Source organism: Rhinatrema bivittatum, chromosome 6 (assembly GCF_901001135.1).
Source record: "Rhinatrema bivittatum chromosome 6, aRhiBiv1.1, whole genome shotgun sequence".
Lineage (NCBI taxonomy): Eukaryota > Metazoa > Chordata > Amphibia > Gymnophiona > Rhinatrematidae > Rhinatrema > Rhinatrema bivittatum.
The window spans coordinates 65,434,495-65,458,211 of record NC_042620.1 but is presented as its reverse complement, the minus strand read 5'-3'; the positions used below and the strand labels follow the sequence as shown (position 1 = coordinate 65,458,211).

At 40.9% G+C, this 23,717-nt stretch overlaps 1 protein-coding gene and 1 long non-coding RNA gene across 5 annotated transcripts in view; one reads left to right on the top strand and one right to left on the bottom strand.

Annotated features, from left to right (window-relative positions):
- Positions 1-1,638: 1,638 nt before the first annotated feature.
- On the bottom strand, positions 1,639-22,787 carry LOC115093551. The gene is made up of 3 exons (XR_003857337.1): positions 22,767-22,787; positions 22,201-22,334; positions 1,639-2,580 (listed from the first exon to the last, which is right to left on the bottom strand). It is a non-coding gene; the product is annotated as an uncharacterized LOC115093551 (long non-coding RNA).
- The window catches only part of ZEB2 (zinc finger E-box binding homeobox 2), a 220,513-nt gene continuing 210,389 nt past the window's right edge, over positions 13,594-23,717 (top strand). For 2 of the 4 annotated variants that reach the window (XM_029605419.1, XM_029605417.1), the window contains exons 1-2: positions 13,596-13,997; positions 16,304-16,444. In XM_029605419.1, the coding sequence (XP_029461279.1) occupies positions 16,372-16,444 (73 nt within the window). In that variant the 5' untranslated portion in view covers positions 13,596-13,997; positions 16,304-16,371. Of the gene's footprint in view, positions 13,998-16,084; positions 16,191-16,303; positions 16,445-23,717 lie in introns of those variants that run through there. The other 2 variants (XR_003857336.1, XM_029605418.1) reach the window with 2 other exon arrangements.

The window sequence follows — 23,717 nt, the reverse complement described above, 5'->3', positions numbered from 1 at the left end:
CAGATATACTCAGGTCTATAATCATGGCAACAGAAAAGCAAAAAATGCATTCAGATGTTTAAATACTTATCTCACTTTGAAATGAAATACCCTCATATTAAAAAGGATTACATTTGGTTTCTGGTTTGTTTTTCCAAAGTAATATTTCTTACATTACAGTAGGAAATTGTCCAGGAGACAATAGATTATTTTTTTAAAGTGCAATTTGAAACTGGAGGAGTAGGCTAGTGGTTAGAGAAGCCAGGGTTCAAATCCCATGATAGTCCTTGTGACCTTGAAAGTGTCACTTCACCCTCCATTAATTATTAACCATCCATCATAAAAAATGTCCATTAATAATTCTGGAGCATAATAGATAATATTTCTCTAATGCATTTGTATTTTTGACCCAAGTTAAATTATATAGAGCCAAGATAAGAGAAACAAGCAATAAAACACCATTAACTGGAAATTAGTTGAAAGATAACCAAAAAGTACTCAGGAAAAGTTGATGGTTTTTATTTACAAATAGAGCTACATAAGAGATCTTTGGAGAAGGGAGAGGCTCCCCAGAACTTGGAGAAGGGCTTATATCACCCCTCTCCATAAAAGTGGTAATAGGGAAGCGACCTAAATAGTGGGGAAAATTAATGGAAGCTCTACTAAAGGAAAGAATAGCGAAGCACCTTGAATCCAGAAGGTTGCAGGACTGAGGCAGGTTGGTTTTACCAGAGGAAGATCGTATTAACCATATCATATCAATCGCAGGCCTTTACTTTCCTACCTTAGGCTTTACAAATAGTAGCAAAATATGGGCAGTATTGGGTTTTAAACTCAATTGGGCAAACCGATGCAGTCGATATTCTGAATTCATTAGCACTGGGTTGGTTGGATTTTCCGCTTCAGCGGAAAATGGGTTTCCTTAGGCATTCAGATTCATCAAGACCCCAAAGTATGGTACTCTCATAACATATCTCCATTGCTTAAGAAATTAAAGCAATGCCACTTTCCTTACAAGACAGAGTGGCACTCATTAAGATGGTGGTATTGCCTAAAATACTTTTTTTAATGTAATTGTTACCATTTAGGTGGTCCAAGGCTGATTTTCAGGTTTTGGATACCATGTATTGTAAATTTTTCGGGAGGGGAACAAGGCTAGATTATCTCTGACTAAGTTGAGATTTCTGAATTTTCACTACTACAACTTAGCCAGCAGTATGAGAGGGTTAGGAGACTGGTTATTAGATAATAGTCATTATGTAGATTCTTTTCTAGAAAAAAATAGGTACACTCCTCGTGACGAGATTTTTGATATATGCACAAAGGGAAGAGATTCCATCAGATCTGCTGGGATGGGATGTCTTAGAAGAGGCTTATGGAGAAGCTGTGTTTATCTACTGCAGTTTCTTTTTCATTGCCCTTAGTTGTTAACCCAGTTTTCCTTCTGGTATGACTGGTCGCTTCTCTCATACAGGAATGGAGGACTCAGCAACTCTCTTAGGTGGGTTTCTCAATACGGAGACATTACAAATATATGCTTTCGTTCATATACAGCAGATACTGGGGTTTAAGACACAATTTTTTTTTTCATTTACAAATTCATAGTTATATTACATCCCAACTGAGAAAAAGGAAACTACCTTTGGTATCTCCGCTTTTAATGCTTTAATGCGAATGTGTTACAAACATACAGAGTTATTTTCCAACGTGTGAAAGGCCATTATCACGTATGTTAGGGCCTTATCACACGCGATAAGGCCCTAACGCACTCGATAATGGCCTTATCTCGGCAGTAGCATTCAAATTAGGTGGAGGAGTTAGGGAGGCGATTAGGGAAATAGGCCGGTGGCACCGCTGCTGGCGATAATGTTTAGAACATTATCGCTAGCAGTAGTGCAGGAAATAGCACCACCTTTAATGGTGGCGCTATGCCCGCGATAGTGTGCAGCACGGCCACACCGCAGCAGGTGAATCCGCACCACCGTGGTGTGGCCAGCTGCAGGCTATCGCCCGACCACCCCTTCTTCGCCCCTTCACCCCTTCCGCAAGGAATGATGAATCCTGGCCATAGACATTTTTTATCTGCTTTATACAAATATTTATCTAATTTAGATGAACATACTCTGTTAAATTTGCTAGAAAGGGGTTTGGCAAAATGATCTACATATTGACATAGATGGAGGTAACATGGAGACTTGCAGTTCATTTATTAATGTAGAGAGAATGTGCTGTTATGTGAATAACAATTTTGTATTTTACACAGAATAATATTTTCCCCTGTCCGAGCAAAGCATATGAACATAACTGATTCGGATCAATGCAAGAAATGTTCTCTACTGGTTGACACTCTAGTCCATTGTCTTTGGAAGTCTGTCTGGAAGGCTTAAAAAAACAATCTCTTTAAATTGTAGCTTTGCTTTGCTGCATTATGTCTCACATAAACAAGGAATGAGTAAGATCCATAAATACTTTCTCATTAACGCCCGTTTAATGGCAAAATGGTGTATTCTTTCCCAATGGCTAGAGCCACATTCTCTTGATCTTGAGATGTGGCACTCTCAACTGCTTGACTTGATGATTATGGAATATAGAACAGCAGACCTAAAAACAGAACAAAACAAAAAATGTTCATGTGGCACTGTGGAAACCTTTTCTGTAATATTTGGTGCCTAATGTGAGATGGATGTAGTTTTCTACAAATTTCATAAATGTATGTTGCCTGCTGATCTTTTGCATAATGTATCCCATCCTGTATTTACTTATTTATTTTATTTGTTATGGTTTTATTTTATTTTTCTTCATATTGTTTTGAACTGAATGGGTAGGACAGGAGGGGGAGGGAGGGAATTGATGTTGTGGACAACAGACTAGTTGAAGGAGAGAAGACAGCATGAGATAGTAAATGAAACCTACTCTGAAGAGAGAATGGTATTAAGCAGAGTGCCACAAGGATCAGTGTTGGGATCAGTCATGTTCAATATCTTTGTGAGCAACATTGCAGAAGGGATAGAAGGTAAAGTTTGTCTATTTGCAGATGATACGGTACTAAGATATGCAACAGAATGGACATGCTGGAAGGAGTAGAGAGAATGAGACGCGACTTAAGGAAGCTTGAACAAGATTGAAGATATGGCAGATGGGATTCAATGCCAAGAAGTGCAGAGTCATGCATCTGGAGTGTGGTAATCCAAAAGAGCTGTATGTGATGTGAGGTGAAGGGCTGTTGTGCATGGAGCAGGAGAGGGAACCTGGGGTAATAGTTTCTAGAGATCTGAAGACAGTGAAGCAATGTGACAAGGTGACAGCTAAAGCCAGAAGAATGCTGGGCTGCATAGAGAGGAATAACCAGTAGGGATGTGAATCGAGTGATCGATCATCTTAACGATCGATTTTTGGCTGGGGGGGAGGGAAATCTGATCGTCATGGTTTTTTTTGTTAAAAAATTGTCAAATCGTAAATCGGCGGGAAAACCGGCACACCAAAACAACCCTAAAACCCACCCGACCCTTTAAAACAAATCCCCCACCCTCCCGAACCCCCCCAAAATGTTTTAAATTACCTGGGGTCCAGTGGGGGGAGGGGGGGTCCCGGCGCGATCTCCCACTCTCGGGCCACGGCTGCGTTAATAGAAATGGCGCCGGTGGCCCTTTGCCCTTACCATATGACAGGGCAAAGGTAGCGCCGGCGCCATTTTGGTTCCTGTCACCTGATGGGGGTCCGGGAGCGACCTCCTGCACTCGGGCCGTATTGCCAATATTCAAAATGGCGCCGGCGCTACTTTTGCCCTCACTATGTCATACGGGTCGTATGACATAGTGAGGGCAAAAGTAGCGCCGGCGCCATTTTGAATATTGGCAATACGGCTCTTGATCCCTGGGGGCAATCTTTCTATAGAGGCAGACTCTCATCTAAGGCCCAGACAGGTGGGTGATCCTGTATGAGTGTTTGTAGCTGTGGCATCCCCGGAAAGGAGAAGCTGCAAAAAAAAACCAAAAAAAAAAATCAGGCAGGACCAAGAACTAGCTGTTAAATAATAACTTACTGATTAGTTTAAGGCAAAATAAAGTCCATCTTTAAACACTTGTGCAGTTACAGCTGAATTTGTTACAGTTGGAGTGTTTCACTGTGGGTAGATGTCCTTTTATTTCAGCAAATTGGTTGAGCTTCCCATGGTGGTGTGAATTGTGCCCTCAACACTCTCCTAGTGGCTTAACTGGGATTCCTAGGTCAGGGATCCCCTTCGGCATAGCAAAACTCCTACCTTACAGTCCAGCATCTTCACGCGCATCCAGCCCTGCATCCTGGCCCCATGTTTTTTGGCGATCCAGATGTGGTCTCCTTGATCTTACTTCTCTCCTTGTAGTTATTCTGCATTGGTCAGCTCTCGGGTAGAAAAGTCTTAAGAATGGGAACCTTCTGACCCAGCCAAGTTCCCAGTGAAGAGAGGTGGCCATAAAAAAAAAACTCCTCACAACAAAAAAGTTATACTTTCTTCTACAAAAAAACTTTCTAGACTTGACTTCTGCTGTCACAGGTGCTTGCCACATTCATGGGGAGAATGGGTTCAGCCTCTGCACTCTGAATCCAGCCAGCAAGGATGACCTTCCTTAAAGGGACAGAGCGAAATGCAGTCCTTCTTCCAGTCTTCACACACCTCACACAGCCAAGCCTGTCACACGTGCTTGCCTCATTCAGGGAGAGAATGGGCTCACACTGGTCTTCAGTCAAGGAGTGCAAGTTCAAAAAGGATTCAGGCCAAAAAGATATCCTTACTGCAACTAAAATACCTAGAGTCCACTGGCAGGTTGTGCACAGTGAATCCCCCTCCAAAAAGGGAAACTGGTTAGGCAGGGAGGCCTCACCATGGAGGGAAAAAACTACGTCTTGTCTCTCTGGTGTCTGCTTTACACTGACCTTAGCCAAACCTCTTACTACAAAATGGCTGGTTATAAAGGGCATGAGCAACCAATCCCGGCTCTCCTAGGTGGGAGGAGAGTAAGAGGAGATGGATAGCTCAAGATGTTTAAGAAAAGGGAACTAAGGCATATAGTGATGGACTGGGGGATCCGGTCACAATATTATATAGCATCTCCATCCTCTTGGCAATTTTTCTTTTCCCTATGTTAATTTTTCTCAAGCTGGCATACTATTCCACAGTACAAAAAATGGGAATTTTGAAATAAACCTGGATAACTGGTCAAAATGTCCACATTCACCCTTCTTATCCCTATGAAAACTACTATCTCCTCCAGAATTAATTGGTTAGCCCTATTTCAAAGCATTGCTCTTTTATATTTTGTGTCCTCTGCGCCGGCAAAATGCTCATCTGCATATTTACATATCTTGAGGGCAATTCATATAATGTATGCAGTCAATAGGCAGGCATGTATGTCTGTGTTATTCAATCTAAACTGGCAATATTAATTACAGATGAAAGAATTAGCTATATAGTAGAATATTGCCATGATTCGTGCCCACCAATAAAGAGCATGAATTGGGCCTCTTATCTTTAGATATTAATCTAAAATTGATATTTAAGAATTATCTACACCTTTTGTTACTCTAACCCTATCTTCATTTTCACCTGTAATGTTGCAATTCCACAGACAATCCATCATTATCTCTCAGCCCAGAAGGGTATATACAAGTCACTTCGCCCTCTCTTATCTCAGGTACAAACTTAATTGTAAGCCCTCTGGGAACAGGGAAATACCTACAGTACCTGAATGTAACTCACCTTGAACTACCAGTAAAAGGCATAAGCTGAATGTAATGATAAGTAAATAAATATGCCTCCATTCTGAAATTCCAAATGTGTGAGCTTGATTTATTTATTTTAAAAGAATGAGGTGAAATGTTTCATTTACTTCCTGTGCACAATGAAAAAAAATGTAAATAATATCACAATGACAATAATGCAAACACTTAAAGAGCCATAGCTTAAATTTTATCTCTAAATATGCTGAACTGCTGAAGTCACTCTCTAAAACAATACAAGTTTATGGCATGCTCTCCAGCCCTCAGAGATTGCATGAAGATTCTTTAGGAATTTTGTTACTGGAGATCCAGTTTAACATTTGCTAGAAATATAAAATGCAGCCACGAAAATGCTGGGCATTCCAAGCCAGGGCCCGGCCGTATCAGAGAGGACAGTCACTGCTGCCTACGTGCCAAAAGGGTGGAGGTGGAGGCCTCCTGTGCTGTTTCAGCACAGAGCACTGCTGCGAGAAAATGCAGAAGGTGGCCTGCAAGTATAAGGAGACAGACCTAAAGATCTAAACATATATGCCCTAGAGCAGTGGTTCTTAACCTTTTTTTGGGTCATGGACCTCTTTGAGAATCTGATGAAAGCTAGAGACAGCCTCCCTAGAAAAATGCACATAAACACATGCACACAAAATTTCTTTTGTGCACGCTTCTCAGACCCCCGTGAAGCCCATTCATGGACTCCAGGTTCAGTGCCCCGGCCACAGTAGAAAGATGACATAGAGGAGATATGATAGAGGCATTTAAATACAGTTGCTTTGCAAAAGTCTTCACACCCCTGTACATTGTTCACACTCTGCTGTCTAAAAACAATACAAATCGAAATCCATTAAATTAGGGATTTATTTCACGGCTAAATGTAAAACACTATGCTGACATTATGAAAGAACAATTGTAGAAATATTCCAAAAGTAACAGAATATAAAAGCCCCAAATTCTTGACTGCAGAAGACTACACAACCATTGTTCTAGCAAACCCAAATGAGCCTTAACAAGGTCCATAATAAGTTACATAGAGCCCACCTGTGTCCAATCACAGTGGTTGAAATGACCGGAGTACTGGATAAAGAATCAAACTGTTTATCTTGTATGAAGTGAGCTGAAAGCAAAGGTCACAACATGCCATAGAAAGTGCTGCTGAAAGAAGGCCGGGATATCGTTATTCAAAGGTAAGGATTGGGGGAAGATTAGAGGGAAATTGCAAAGTCTTTCAGTATCCCTTGGGACACTGTCAGGTCCATCATTGTAAAGTCAGTAACTTGTGGGCTAAGGAAACTGCTGCAGAGGTTCCCTGTGAGGCCTAAGATTACTTTCAAAGAACTATGGAGACCGGGGAAAATATTGACTGTTCATCAATTTCAAGATTACTCCATGAACTGAACATGGCCTGGGTGGGAGGGTGGCAAGAAGGAAGCCGCGGCCGAAGGAAAGTCATAAGATGTGCCACATAGCATTTGCAAAGGAAGAGACCAAGGTGGAACTTTTTTTGTCTCAGTGCCAAGCAATATTTGTGGCACAAATCAAACCCAGTCCATCACACTACTAACACCATCCCTACAGCAAAGCATTGTATTATCTGAAAGGGATGCTTTGCAGCAGTGGGGACAGGAAGGCTTCTGAAGATTGAGAGGAAGATAGATGGAACAAAGTACAAGCAGATCCTGGAGGAAAACCTGCTCCAGTCTGCCATAGACCAGAATCCTCGGTTTCATGCGGCAGATTTTATCAATATTCTGCGGCAAGAGTTGGTATATTCTGTGGAAGACTTCTTAAAATTCTGTGGCAATTGTGTGGCAAATTTGCATGCATTTGCATGTATTTGCAATTTAAATAATGTACTTTTTTTTAAACATTATATAAAACAAAGTTGTTTCCTGACATTTCTGCGTCCAGTTAATTTATTTGGTTCTTTTGAGGAAGAGGGGTCTTAGTGATTGGGGCTTGGGAGGAAGGAGGGAAAGGGATCTGGAAACATGAAGAGAGGATACCTCAGAAGAGGGAAAGGGGAGCTCTGAGGCAGGAAATGAAGATGAAGGCAGGATGAAGAAGGAGAGGTAGAAGGATAAAAGGTAGAGGAGGATAGACGGTGGAGAAGGAGGAGAGGATGGGGATTCAGGGAGGATAAGGAAAGGGATTGAGAGGAGGGCAGGGTTTGGAAGAGGGATCAGGAATGAGGAAGGGACTATTGGGAAAGGTGCTGGAAGAGAAGGAGGGAAGAGGGAAGATTAGGATGGGCTGGAAAAGGAAGGAAGCCACAATTCTCACAATCACACCCCATCCCCTCTTTCCCTTATCCCTCCAAAGCTTCTTTGATTCCCTCACACCCCAATATCCTCTCCAATCCTCTTACTCACTTCCTACACCACCACCCCCAATTTCCTCACTCCACTTGCACCCACAGTGAACCCCTTAGATACAGTCTACCTGCCTCTGATCTTCTCACTCTCCCTCATTCACTTCCCTCCCCGTCCCCTCACTCTATTCCCTCTCTCCCCCTTCTTTATCCCTATGCCCCTCCCCCATGATTCCCTCCCCCTCCCCCTCAATATACCCTCAGTTACTTACTCTCCTTTGCTCCCTGCGCCCCACAATCCCCTCATTCACTCTCTTTCACTCCTGCTGGTCCACCCCTTCACAATTCCCTCCCTCACTCCTCATTGTTCCCTACCTGCCACGATCCCCTCACTCACTCACTCACTGTCCTTTGCTCCTGCTGCCCCTGATCCACTCACTCATCTTCCTTTGCTCCCTGCCCTCCCCCCCTATCCCCTCACTCACTCTCTGCTCCTGCTTGCCACCCAATGATCCATCCTCCTTTGCTTCCTGATCCACCACGCCCAATCTCCTTATTGCCCTTTACTCCTGTTGACTCCCCGATCCCCTCACTTGCCCTCCTTATCTGGAAATAGGAGGATGGCAGCCTTGCTTGCAGCATTTTGGGCCACGTCATCCTCTTCCTTTTCCTTCTTCTCCTCCTCCTTCTCTACTGCTAGCATCTCTGGGTCAAATGCGACTCAGAGCCAGCAGCAGAAGAGAAGGAGGACATTGCCCAAGGCACTGCAAGCAAGGCTGCCATCCTCCAATTTCCAGATAAGAAGAGTGAGGGAGAGGATTGAGGAGGCAGATGAGCGGCAGGTAAGCAATGTGCCATACATTTCTCTTCCAGGGGTGGTAGAGACTGGAAGAAGAACAATGCACCATCCCACTGCCACCAATGCATATTTCTTTGGACTCAGCTTGTGGACATTTTCCTAGGACCGACCACTGCTGTGGCAAAGACCAAATTTAGAAACCCTTACCACAGCTACAGAATCGCAGGAAACTGGGTGCTCTGCCATAGACCAGAGACTGGGGAGATGATTCACCTTTCAGCAGGATAGTAAGTCTAAAGACAAAGCAAAGCAACAGTGCACTGCAGTGGATCAGCAAGAAGATAGTGAATGTGCTTGAGTGGTTAAAGCCTAAGCCTGAATCCGATAGAAAATCTCTAGTAAGGCTTGAAGATTGCAATCCACAGATGATCCCCCTGCCAACTTTTAAGAACTCTTCTACCCAGATGAATGGGCAAAAACTGCACCATCCCATTGTGCAAAGTTGGTAGAAACTTATCTGAAATTATTCATGGCTGTTATTGTTGCAAAAGGGCTTCCACCAAATATTGAGTCAAGGGGTATGATGACTTAGCAATCAAAAATCTGTTTTTTATTCTTAATTACTTTTGGAATATATCTATAATTGTTCTTTCACAATGAAAGTGTAGATTATGTTGTGCAGATTAGTGAAACAAATTCCTATTGTAATGCATTGTGAATTGTGTACTTTAGACTGCAGAATGTGAAAAATGTGCAAGGGTGTGAATATTTTTAGAAGACACCGTACTTCCAAGTTATCACTGCGCAGGAGGTGGGTTCATTCAACAGAAAGGAAGCTTGGATCATGGGATGAGCATGAAAGGGGGTATACTGAGGAGTAATCTAAGGAAATATTTCTTTACAGAAAGGATGATAGATGCATGGAACAGCTTCTCAGTAGAAGTGGTGGAGCCAAGATCACAGAATGAAAACTGAAAAGGCTCCAACCTTTACCAAAATGTAGAACAATGGGGAGAAGGGAAAACTATAGCACATAGAGAAAACTCATTTTGGCTGTATGTGTAAGTGGCCTACTGCATATATTTCTTTTACTTCTGTGCATCATGTTAATATAGAAAACTCTAATTTGTCAGCATCCAACCCTCCTGCCATTAGCTGTGCTGAAGTCTGGCCGGATCTTCACAGCAATACAATTACGGCACTTCCCCTTACTGCCATAGCTCACTTTTTTCCAGGAACCGGAAATCATTCAAGACCTGCGGCACGGCCATTTGTATAGGAAATGAGAATGAGATGGCAGCTCAGAAAGGTTTATCAATAAATTAGTGTTGAAGCCTAATGAGACAAGTGGTGCAGACTTTTGGCAAAGATTGCATAGTACCTGCAGTTAGCTTTGCAGGAGTTTTTCACTGAGATGGCTGGAGGTTATCCAAACGATTGAGACAGATCTTTTTGAGGCTGAACCAACAGGAGCCTTTTTGACTTCTCAAAGAATGACCACTCACTTCAAGGCTCAGATCAGCCTTTCCAATTCCTAAGGTCTTCCATATGGCTCTAAAGTCAAGTAAAACACCATGACCTGGAGTTAAATCAATTAATCCTGTTGTTTAGGAGAAGAAAAATTCTGATATCTTACTTTCCTGTTTGTACTTGTGCAGATTTTTTTTTTCCTTTTAACTAGGCCATGTTTTTCAATATTTTTATGCAAAACCACTGCAGCCAGCCTTCCATTGCTCAGCAGTTTAGTGTTACGTTTTGAACCACACCAATAACGGACATGAGAATAATCCTTTCATTAATGCCTTAAAGGCATCAGACATCAGTTCAGTAAGAAATAAGATTTATAAAGATGAACTGGATAAATCCTGCCTTAGAAGCGCTTTTAAAGGGTTGACAATAAAGGCATGTCAGTGCCAAATGCAATGGAAGGGCTACATGTCACTCTTATATCACCATTTGCCCTTAGTGGAAAGAGAAGACAGTTTACATTTGATTGTGTTACTTGGTCTTTAAGAGCTCTGCAACTTGGCAGGCTGAAAAAAAAAATCACCATAAAATGTAAATTGAAGATTATTTTAAAATAAACATTTATTCTCCAACAATGGCCATTAACCTCTTTGCAGTGGTTCGTATACCTTTCGCTAATCCTTGAGAGATTAATAAAGAGGTTAGTTGAAACATGCATTACAGGTTTGCATGTCACTTGCTTCATCCTGTTCATACAATCCGGATGCACATTAAAGGCAGGTAAGGTGTCTTTAATGAAATTATTATATTTTACAAAATTACGCTTTAGACAGGAAGTAGGTGTTTGACATTTATAAATGAAGTAATTGATACTTATATTTTTATTGGATGAACTCCTTAAAAAGTGTCACATTTTCTGCTCTTGCCTCAATGACTTCAGTCTGTAGGGTCTGGGTCAACTGTATACATTTCACCTGTTTTGTGAATATTTATCGTTATATAAATTAGCAAGGTATGGATTGCATCCCTAAATGTCATAATTTGATATTTTGGGAGCTAAAAAGAGGTAGCATCAAAAGAAGTTTGTAAGAATAAAATAAGATGTAGAACCATATCAATTGCTGTATGTTCTGCCTATTTTTTAGTTTCTGGTGTTGGGTTTACTGCTAATGCTACCAGACTGTATAAAAAATATTCAAATCTTTAATAAAATCCATTTATTATATGTTCAATTTTTAAAGCAGTGCACTATATGTCTGTAACTATTTTTTTTTTGTTTTTTTTAGTCCAGAATATTAAATGTCAGCTCTGAAATGTTGTGATAGTTAGGTGAGCTGAGAAAGTGTAAGTAAGACGCACATACTGTACATCATATCCTTAAGTACAGTGTAAACAGCAAGGACAGACACTGTCACTGATGAGCCCTCATGGAGATCAAAGAACTTTACTTATTTTTATCCTAGGCTAGACATTGCAAAGGAACATTAATTGCTTTGGTTTAAATAATTATGATTTGAAATATATTTTTTTTCAATCAATTTTACATCAAACTATCAAAGATTCTTGGAGAAAAAAATAGGTGTCAACTAATTCACCCCTCCCCCCTTATCACTTGGTGTTAAAACGTCAGCAGAGTGCACTGACTTTTTATCATGTTTTCACCACCTGTTTTATGTTCATTCTCATCAGATGAAAGTGTTGCATTTACATCACAGTCTGAATTGTATTTTTGCAGGGGGGAATATTAAACATAGCCTTAGAGGGTACAACAGAATTCAATCAGGGTGATGCTAGCAATTGAGAGGTTGAGCAACTTATTTTAATATTTAAACACTGCCGTTGACTTCTATTTTGCAAGCACTTTTAAGCTATTAGAATGACAACTGCCCATGTCCTATTAATGCTTGATTTGGTGTCAGTACCTGTAAAAAAAAAAAAATAAAAACCTTCAAAATCTATCTTCTTATGCTTATGATTACTGCAGAAATGGGAATATAGCAGATGTAAGGAACAAAGCACAAAAGGTATAGTGAGCCAACCAAATAATTATCAGCTACAATTCAACATTCAATGGGAATGGGGGAGTGGGAACAAAATTGGAAGATTGCTTTTATATCAAAATTATTTGTAGTACTTACAGGAAAATAGATGTTCAATGATTTTTTTCTTTTTACAGAAATGTGTCTGAAGTGATCAAGGCTAAGGATTTGCTAAAGTCTATTCAGCATTTACATTTGTCAGCATTTGTTTTTGCATTAGTTTCAATAGTGCGTTTTGTAAACTCGCTTTCTGGTTAACAAAACAGCAGAGCTTTGGTAAAGAACACTTAAACTTAAAAAAAAAAAAAAAAAGGTCTCCTGGGATTCAGGCTCAGAATTAGTTAATAATGTGCAGTACTTGCTAAATTGCTGACTTCCAGATGTTGAAAATATCTTTCTTCTTCTTTAGGACATACGTAACCTGATTGGATTAGGAGAGAAGCGTCTCATTGGAAGCTTTTGACTGATGATTTAATTACCCATACAGTAGAAAGCTGTATTCTCTAGGAAATCCCTCGCAGATTTGCATACCCAATCCTTTCAGTGAAAAGGTGGAGTCCTTTATTCTTCAAGAAAAAAAAAAACCCCATAGAAAAACGCACTTTCACCTAAAAAAAAAAATGTATCTGCTTCCTGCAGTTCCCTGTCATACTTTTATTTTACTTGGAATTTTTTGGATTTGTGGTAAAATCTGAAAGAAAAGTAAAGATCTCGAACAAATAATCTGTATGGTTAACACAAAGATTATCTTTATTCTGTAAGGAAAATACTCAAAAATGTGCACGTTCTTCTAAATAAAAATAAGCAAGTACGGATGTCTGCCCCTCAAATGAATCCAAATACTATACTAATTCCTATATCTAATCTTGCTTGGCTGTAGAGAAGAAACAGCAACAACAACAACAAAAAGACTGATTAAAACAAACAAGATCCGAGGGCTGACATATCTACCATCTTCTTAATGTTCGTAGAATTCTGTGCCGAAAAAAAAAAATATCTATCTTTATGACAACGCTGCTTAACTGAAGACACGGGATCTTGCAAAGCTTTCTCTGCAACTTTCAGTTCTTTGGGGTTATCTTAGTTCTGTGACTGGTGCAAAACGCTTTCAGCCTTGCATCCAGTAGGATTTAGTGACGAGGATAATGATGCCAAGGACTTGATGGCTAGGGAGGGAAGGAGGGGGGGGGGGGGGGGGGAAGGAGGGAGGTGGAATTTCATTTCTTCCACTAAGCGTTTGCCGGAGACTTCAAGGTATAATCTATCCCAGATCCTTTCCCAGAGAAGAAACTTGGTGATCACGTTTCCCACATGATGCTCACGTTTGGTGCTCTTCAATTATCCCTCCCCACAAAGATAGGTGGCGTGTGTTACAGGGTCTCTCCTCTCCGTAACACGGAGAAGAAAAAGAAAAAAATGTCATTAGACGAGGCGTAACACGTCAGTCCGTCCCCAGGTTTGTGTTTCCTGGAGTGGCAGAAAGAGATCAGTCCTAACCTGCCCAGCAGGAATAACGGTCCTTCCTCCAACGCTTTCCTAAGGCTTATCATTTCTGCAGGACACTCACCTTTTGGTTTCGGGTTTTTTTTTTTTTTCTGGGTCTTCATGCTTCTTCTCACGATTTCTTGAGCGTACTATCAACAGGACTCGGCAGGTAGGTGTTAATTGTTTTGTTTGGGTTTTTTTTTTTTTTTTTGCACTGTTATTTTGGTTTTTTTAAACAGGTAAATATTTCAAACTGATTTAAAGGGAAGCATTATTGTTTGGGGGTGTTTTAGTGATTTCTGCACAAAGTTTTTTAGGCTGCTGTGTTTCGAAAGAACTTTACCTAGTACCTGGTCATGCAGGTAAAAAAAGGTGAATTTGGTATTCAGACTGCTAAAGTTCTATTGGAAGATGTAGATATGTTATTTACCATTGCATTTTATTACTACAGGTGAAACAATATATCAAAATCCGAAAGTTTACAGTTACCTGTCAAAGATTAAAAACTACGTATGATATGCACAGGACATATTTATATTATTTTTTTAAGATTCACAAGATCTCACATGCTTTTAGCTTTTTCAAATTAATTTTCAGCATTTTTTAAAAATTATTTTTGCCTTTTTCATAAGTTTCTTTTCTTTAGCTTATTTATGAGTGTGTGTGTGAGTGTGTGTGTGTGTGTCAAATAACACTTCAGCTGCTGGAATCCGAAATAAAGAAGTGAAAGTCATGACTAGATCTTTACAAAAAAATACAATTTCAGGTGACTTAAAAACGTACAATTATTTAAAACTTTTGTGTTCTGTTTAACGCCAGAAAGGAATACTGAAGTGGGTTTTTCTAAGTTCTTTCACTACTGGTGATTTAGGTTTGTCGAGTGAAAGAGCCATGGGAAACGGACAGGAAAGGGAGTTTCAAGTTCTTCTGAATTTGTTATCTTGTACCCACTTTCATATCTTCTGAGCTAAAGATCTTATGTGCAGAGATTATTAACTCCAGAGTTAGAAATAGCTGGTAAAGATAAAGTTTTTCTGCCCATATTTTTTCCTCTCTGTTCACACACACACAGACACACATACAGAGAGAGAAACACACACACCCAGCTACAAAACTAAGTTCAATTTAACATGTAATTTTGAAATCTAAACATATACAATCTATAAACACTGTTTATATTCAAGTACACTTAATAGCTTGTGGATTTTAATTTTATTTTACACTGCATGATACTTCAAGCCTGGGCTTTGGAGGAATGGGGTGGGGGTAAAACTTTACAGCAAACTATTTCTAAAAAATCTTCTGTTCAGATCTCTGCTACTGAAGCTGGGTTCATCTGAAAACAAAAATTGCAAATAAGCCATGGCTGTGTTCAGGTTTTGTGAAAGTTTTACTGTATTGGAGACAATGACTGTTGGAGCTTGGGATGCGTATTGCTCAGAAGAGTAGGGGTTAATTGCCCTTGTTTTACAGTTTGCATCTGTTACATCTTTTACAGCCTCTGTTTAAACGAATCCTCAAGTCAAAGCCCTTTAAAGATACAGCATCTTCTTTCAAGATTGACTTGATTCCAGAAGGCTCATATCAGCCTAACCAATCCCCCCCACCCCCACACACACCCCACCTCATTGTCCCCAGCCCCCCCCCCCGCCCCCCATTTTGACTGATTTCCCCCTAACATGCAGAACAGTGCTGTTCTTACATGCAAAAGTTTTCCAAGCAAGCTTTTGTAACCCCCAAAGCCTTAAAAAACACAGTTTGAAGAGTTCTGTTCTGTACTGGATACATCTAACCTGAGGTTCCTACAGAGAGCCTTTGCCACAAGGGAAGGGCGCAGGGGGAGGGGGGGTTGTTACAGTTGTCCTTTATCACAATGAAAACTGGGGAGAGGGGAGAAAGAGAGAGAATGAAGAGGGAAAGCCAAGACAATAGCCCAGGCTGCGAGGGCTCCGCTTCCCAGTGTCAATGGGGACGTGGTCCCTTTTCCTTGTCTAAGGGCGCTCCTTACTGCCGTCTTCCGCCTAAGCGTGCTCGATTTGTATACGATTGCGTTTCATGTAACCTAAGCAGAAGTTACTGTGTCACGCTAAAGTGCTCCCGAGGAGAAAAGTGGTCCGCCTAGCATCGAGTTAAACAGCGCACACTGTAAAACACTGCTCAGCCCTGTGCATTCCCACACACGGTCATGAGTTATGACTCATATTTTTTTTTTTTAAAGATGTAATTCTTTTCTCTGATCTCCTAGAGCTGGTGCAGCAGCGAAATACATTAATAATAATAACAACAACAACAACAACAAAATCACCCCCAGGAAGGGGGGGGCGCAACTTTAATTTGTTTCGCCTGGATCTCTTCTCGCTGGGTTGGTTCTTAGTAAAGAAAAATGATAAAAGCTATAGATATTGGTTAAATTTGGCGCCCTGCATTTAAACGGGATATACCAAAGCCCACATTGTTGCTGTGTTTGGTTGTTAGATAGAGTCTGCGTGCTGCTGAATCAGGAGTCGAGTCCATGCGAACTGCCATCTGATCCACTCTTATCAATGAAGCAGCAGATCATGGCGGATGGCTCCAGGTGTAAGAGGCGAAAACAACCCAATCCGAGAAGGAAAAACGGTAAGAAAGCGCGAATGAAACCTTTCCTTTCCACGCCGGCCGGGAGAGAGAGGGGGTGGGAAGCAGGGGGTGGGGGGTGGCCGCGGAAGTCGCTTTGTGGCCGAGATCGCCGGTTCTAATTTCTCTGGAGGTTAAAAGAGACTTGAAAGGAGTCCCAGGGAAAGTGAGTGTCAAAAAAAAAAAAAAAAAAAAGCAGCAGCCGGCGCCGAGCGCTCCTCTCCCGTCCGCTTCCTTCTCCCCCCTCTCTCAGCGACTCCCGGGTGGGAGTCGGCAGAGTCTCCCAGCTTGGGGGGGGGGGGGCTCTCGGAGTTAGTTCTGCGGATTCACAGGGCGTGGGGAGGTGGGGAGCTGGCAGCGGGGGCTCGCATGCAACGCTGAAAGTTTCTTGCCTCTGCTTCCTGTCTAACGGTGCAGGCTCGGGCTCTTATTCCCTCTAGCCTGCTTCCTTCCATTCGCCTGCTGATACCGTTAGATTTTTTTGTTTTGTTTGTTCTTTCTTTCTTGATTTTTTTTTTTTTTTTTAGGGAGGTGGGGGGAGCGGGGGGTTTCAGTTCGTCGGCTCCGGTGCCGGGATCCCCGCAAACGCACCAACCTATAGGACCCGCTCAGCCCAGGCACTTTCCGGTTACTTTCATATTCTCCTGAACCACCCCAAGCCCTATCTCGTTATGTCAAAAGCGGGATGAAAGGGGAGGGGATGGGAGCTGAGGGTGTATATTTGGGTGATCTGATTGGGGCGGGGGGGGGTGGGGATTGGGCCTGGGTAACTCTTGAAACTGAATGCAAGGCTGGAGACGGACAGATGTAGATGACGGGTTACTTTTATTTCAATGTAACGTGGGTGGAAAATGAAACTTCATGTGTATGTGTGTGTGCAGTGCACGGTCGTCCGTGGCTCTCTCGGTCCCTGCGGGTGAGCAGGCTTGAACGTAACAGGGCTGGGCTGAATTAGAACTGGGGGCTCAGTGCCGGATAGCACCTCCCCCTCCCCCCCTCGGTTTTTCAGGTTAAAAACTGTACCTCTGTGATTTCTCTTCTGTCCCTTGAGGTGCAGCCTCAGACTCTTGAATACTTCCCACCCCTCACCCGTCTCCACTTAAAAAAAAAAAACAAAAAACTTTCACATGGAACAGCAGCAATGAAGGGATTTCCTGACCCTTCCTTTGCCCGGATTCCTTAATAGTCACTTACACAGTTGAAGCAGAAACTAAAGATCACCGGTGACAGAATTCGGGTTAGAAGGCCGGCGATCATTGTGTTCTTTAGGTTTCTTTTCTTTTTTTTTTCTGTGCCTATCTCTTGCGCTCCTGCCTTGTTGTGGTGGAGGTGTCGAGCCATCTGGGGGGGAGTGATAGGGGAATGTTAGTAAGAAACTGTTCATTTTGTCCTGGCTTCCCTTTTGTGTTGTCTTTGATCTATTTCACTGGGCTCATGATTACGAAAATAAGGAGGGCACAGGCTGAATGGGCTACAAGGCGACCCCGTTAGCTTCATCTGGTTTGAGGATCTTCGCCCTGTTCTCTTGTCATTATTTAAGGTGGTCCTGGTGGAGGAGACCTCCCCTTTCCCTCATCCCTCAGCAGACACTAAAATTACATGTAATGTTTCCCCCACTCCTCGCTTGTGTTTCCTCCATTCTTTTTTTTTTATTATTAAATGTTGGTTTATTGATTTTCTGAGAATCAATTTCTGATGTGGGGCATTTTCCCTTGCAAGTATCTAAAGCACGTTGCTGATCAGCTGAGTAACAAAAGCTTTGTGTCAGGTAGCCCCCCCTTTTATTTCCTTATGTTAAAGAGTCATTTGTGGGAATAAGACAAGGAGGGAGATGGAAAGCAAGGCTGTTGGGATATTCCTGAGTGTGCGTTTGCTGCTCTCCCCCTCGTTCTGTGCAGGTTGATAGTCGCTCTCTCAGTCTGGGTGTGTTAGGGATATCCCATGCGCTGTGCTTGGTGTTTGCACCTCTAGTCCATGTTGCCCCCCCAACCTGCCATTTTCAGAGAAATAATGGAGGTGCAAGTCAGTACAGTAACTACTTTTCAGCCGGACCCAGAGGAACGTGTTCCACTGGTCCAACATTTCCAGAACTTGGGGGCAGACGCTTGGGAGCGGAAAGTTAAATTTGAATTTTGAAGGTAACCCATGCCAGTGTGAAAACTTTATGGAAAGTCTCTGAGGCCCCTTAAATTTTCTTAGTTTCCTCTGAACGCCCCTAAAAAAATGAATTCTCCTCTTTCAAGTTGCTTTTTTTTTTTTTTTTTGGGTTGTTGTTGCTGCTTTTGGTTTACTGGTGACTATGAAATACCCTGCTTTCAGAAGCAAGTAGGCGACGTTGTTGGTTTTTTTTTTTTTTAATTCATTTCCTCTCCCTCTCTTGTCAAGCACACATCCAACGCCTTTCCCTTTGGGAATTGCCAGGATTTATCTAAACTGAGTGGATTTTTATTCTCTCCTGGATTCATGGAAAAGATGTCAGTCCTGAGCTTGTGTCTTTCCTGATAACATTAAATATGATGATGCTTATCGGAAATCATAGAAATACCTCGAAACGCTATGGGATAAATAGGAGAGAGAAATGCATGCAGCAGAGATGGTGATCGGGAAAAAAATAGAATGATGTATTTTTTTTATTTTTAAATGAAACTAAAGTAAAAAAAAAAAAATAGACTAGAAGTGGAAGACACATTTTGCAAAGCTTCTTTCTAGCTTTCATAAGAATGGCTAGTGCCCAAAATCAGATGTAAAGAATGGGACGGCGATTTGGATTTTACTGGACAGTGTAACTGATCAGAAGGGGCAGGAAAGTGACGGAAGAGGACAGTATATGGAACAAATCAAACAGGAAAAATAAACTAAGAGAAGAACTGTTCAGAGAAGAAAAAAAAAAGAGAGAGGAGGAGGAGAGAGGAGCAAATCTAAGGGGAAAGGAGGTGAAATAAAAGTGCAAGCCTTGGAATGTCAGTCGCTTTTAGCAAGTTCAGTCAGATGATCCCAAGTCTCCTGACTCACTTTGTAACACTTTCCCTTATTTAAAAAAAAAAAAAAAGAAAAAAGTGCTTTCTCCCTTGATTACACCCCAGCAGTTACAGGCAGCCCTCGCGCAGATCTCGCTATTAAACCTAGATGTCTACTTAAACACTGCAAAATTAAACTTTGCAAGCCTTTAAATGAAACGACCTGCTGTTTACTGCGGTTTAATTTGAGCTGCCTATAAAAGGCGCCCGTCTATTTTATTTCCTTAAAACTGTGTCTTAATAAGGTGAAGGTGAGCGCTGCCTCTCTCCTCTGAAGTTTGCGTCAGCCACGACAACGGGGGATTTTTTTCCCCCCCCTAAAGCCCTGGTTACTTTTGGCAGATCAGAGTTTGCCAGGACAAGTGGTTCAAATCTTCTTTGGCCCCAGTTCTGTCTATTTTTCCCTAGAGTTTATGTAAACAATTCACCTTGATTGTACTGATCTAAACCATGCACTAAGAACGAAATAAGACACGTGTAACACTGTTTTCTTAGTGAAGTGAACTGGAAAATGGACAGACAGACAGACATTGTCTACATTTTCAACTCTTATTTCTGGCACCCTATCACAGAAGCCTTGGAGAATTAAAAGTATGGGTTAGGATGTGTCCCAAAAATTTTGGTGTTGGAATCTACTTGATGAGAAAATGTTTGTGCTTGCATATTTGCATAAAGTTATAGATGTGTGCTCATGGAGTGTGAAATAAAATCTCAGATACTTGCTAGGGCAGTAGCATACTTGATTTTTCTGATTTTAAGTTGTGCAAGTATAGGTCATCTTGGGAATACTCACATCCCCATTTGTATTTGCAAGCATGAAAATCCGTTACAAATCGATTGCCTTTAAAGTTGATTATTCAGTTATTTTTGTGATTTTAAAATGTGTGTGTGTGTGTGTGTGTCTGTGTGTGTGTATGTGTGATGTCAGGCACTAAAATATTTAAGTTTTGGAAAATGTCACACATTGTGCTTATGCATGAGAAATTCTGACAAGTAACAAGATTTATGTATGTGTGTCAGGCTTGAGCTTTTTATTATATTTTGCTACAGAGCTAATTTTGATATTTAAAAGTGATCTGCCATAGTACATTTATTGGAGCAGTGGCGGTAGTTCAGTCACCTCCTAGTCATTGTCACCAGATTTTCTCTCAATCTGGTGGATGCACAGAAAAGTTTTAAGAAATTTCTGTTATCCTTGAATATAAACAAAACATATTCTCAAAACAGGTTGGGAAAAAAATGATGAAAATAGATTAAGAGCCTAGATATATATATACATGATAAGCTTGAAAAAAAAAAGGATCACTAAAATGTCCTTTAGGAAAATTGTGTAGCATCCCTTATGGGATTAGTGTGTTGATTCCCTTAAAGCAATTTGTTTACCAGCTGAACTATTCAAATGCTTTTAAGGTGCATTTTTGCCCTCTCTCTTTTTTTTTTTTTTTTAAAGCAAGTTCTTTGTCCATTTTTTCCAAACCCAGAGCTTCCCAAGGTAGACACTATTTTGTGCCTGTCAAACAGAAAGGGGAGTGCAGGTTTGCAGTGCTCACAGACAATTGATTGTCTGCTCTAATGTGTTTCATTTACATGTTTATAACGTCAATGGTGCTGGGGTGTCCACTGTACCATTCATTCCAGCATTCCCACAAGGGTGCAATTGTCTGAATAGCCCAGGCCGACACCTTTTTGATTGCTCTTTGGTTGTCTTTTTAGAGTATGGAGAATAGGGACTGAAAGTTAAGATGCAGAAACACTGTTGGAAAATAATTTTGAAATTAAGTGGATTTACCAAAGTAGAGGTGAAAATGGAAAAGAAATGGTCTAGTCAATGCTGTAAAATACTTTTGAGAACAAGGACAATTCTGGCTTCAGCATAAAGATGAATCAGCTTGCGTTATTTTTGTTGGGTTTTTTTTTTTTTTCAAATGCTTTATTTTTTCAGCTTATCAATTTGGGTACCTCAAGAAGTGATTTTGTGTGTTTATTGAAATTTGTGACTTCTGTCTATATTTACATGTCTTCGTTTATGTTAACAGAGTCAGTTTACCACTTGGAAAATCTATTGAAAGAATATTTAGGCTATGGGGAGAATAAAGTTAAAAAAAGTATGTTCCAAACATTTATTCATCCAAAGATCTTATGGAAATAAGGAAATTAATGATTTTCTTAAAATATTTCACTTGCTGTATAATGACTTCTTAAAAAGAATATTTCTGTAGATCATCTTCTGCAATAAGTTATCAGTGGTGTTAATAATAGTTGAAAAGGAAATAAAATATATTTTCAGGACTGTTATTGAATTTCGAAGTGTAGTATTATATTGCATCAGAAGGAACTGTTATTCTATATATAGGGAGAGTGCGACATTATTTCACAATATATTTAAATAGATATGTAATATACTATGTATATTTGTTTGACATTTAATGGAATAAGAATATACCTAAAATTATAGGTTTCACACTTAAGACATGAGATTATGTGTGTATATGATTCTTGATGAAAGGTTGGCCTATTTAGTTCATGCTTCATCAGAGAGGAAATCACTAACTTCTATGAGAGAAAGTTTTATAATTTTGTTGTAGTTTTGTTCAAATTGAGCCTGCTTGTGGAATTTTTTTTTTTTATTTGTTTGCCTAACAGGGAAGACACAGAGTAGATGCACCGTTAGCTGAACCCCTGACACGGCGGTCTTTTGAATGCCTTAGGTATGATTTCACTTTCGCTCACATCAATGCTGACCTGAATGCCTTTCATATCTGATCCGCTGTGTCTCTCCCAGTAAACATCCCCTGAGGGGAGAACAAAGAAAGGAGCCTCTTCTTCTTCTTAATCACAATTCAGCCCTTTCACCGCCGGCAGGCAACATTTGCATTCTGCAACAGAAAGCCAAGATGAAAAGGGGAAAAAAAGGAGAGAGAGAGAGACAGAGAGAGAGAGAGAGTGAGTGAGAAGAAGGGGAAAAAAAGGCAGAGGGGTGGAGGCTGAGTAAAATAACTTAGGTGTTTGTCGCTGTTTGTTGGGCTTCCCTTAGTTACAAGCCTTATATAGCTTATGCTGTAGCCAGCCTTGGCTCTTCTGACAGGCAGATAGTGTTACGAGATGGCATGCCTGTACTATTCATGGCCACTCGCTCTAACACTTGAGGTAAAAAGTGTCAGGGAGGGATCAGATTCTACTCTGAGAAGTCTGTTATACTTAAGAGTCAGGTGTGTGTGTGTGTGTGTGTGTGTGTGTGTGTGTGTACTTACAGCTCTTGACTGCTACCTACTATTATTATTTTTTGATTCCTGTTACTGTTTACTCACTGCGGCTGTAGATAAATCTCTTCCATGCAGATAAAGGGAGCATTTCAGATTGCCCCCGCCTATTTCAGCAGGAGTGGTTTATCTCAGTGCTGTGACTGATATGAAAATAGAGGAGTACATCAAGGAAGCAATTGCATGATATCCTGAAATAAAAGGAGAAGAAGAAGAAGAAGAAAGAAATCCTGTTTTTTCTTTTCTCCAGAAGTGTGTGTGTGTGTGTGTGTGTGTGTGTGTGTGTGTGTGGTGGGGCGGGGAGGGGGAGGGGAAGGAGTTTGGGGGGAAAACAAGTTATGTAAACAGCAAAGGTTCAGCAATGTTAGATTTTTTTTTTTTTTTAGTTGATTCACTTGAGCAGCTTTCAAGATAGTCTCAGGTAATTTAACATTTCTTCAGAAGGAAAGGTACCCTTTTGGGTCTTTTATCACAGGGCAAACTAAAAACGAAAGGGATTTGGTTGTGTTCTTCAGTTTTTAATGAGAGGTTTATTTATACACGGATCCTGATTAGTAAGGAGTATTTAAGCCCTTGCAGGCAGACCTGTCAAATTTTACTTTATCTGCCTCCATGTGTGACATGTTAAAGTGCAATATACAGTTGCAGGCACTGGATGAACCACAGCAGAGCAGACAAGTTTTCATCTCTAGTTCTTTCTTCCTTCCAAATTGTCATTTTTTTTTTTCAGAGGCTGCTCTTCAGATATTAACAAGTTTTCATCAGCAAATAGATTAAGGTGTTAATACAACTTCAAAGGAGCATTCTAACAAAGTAGCAGCCTGAACATTTCAGAGGCTCATGTTGTTTTTTTCCAGTATTGATTGTCATACAGTGGTTAGGGCTCAGTGCGGGCAGTAAAACTGTACTAATAACCGAGACGTTACAAGCTGAACAGAATCACGTGACACGGATTCCTGATCTCTTCCCCCCTCCCTCCCCGCCCCCCCCCCCCAGAAG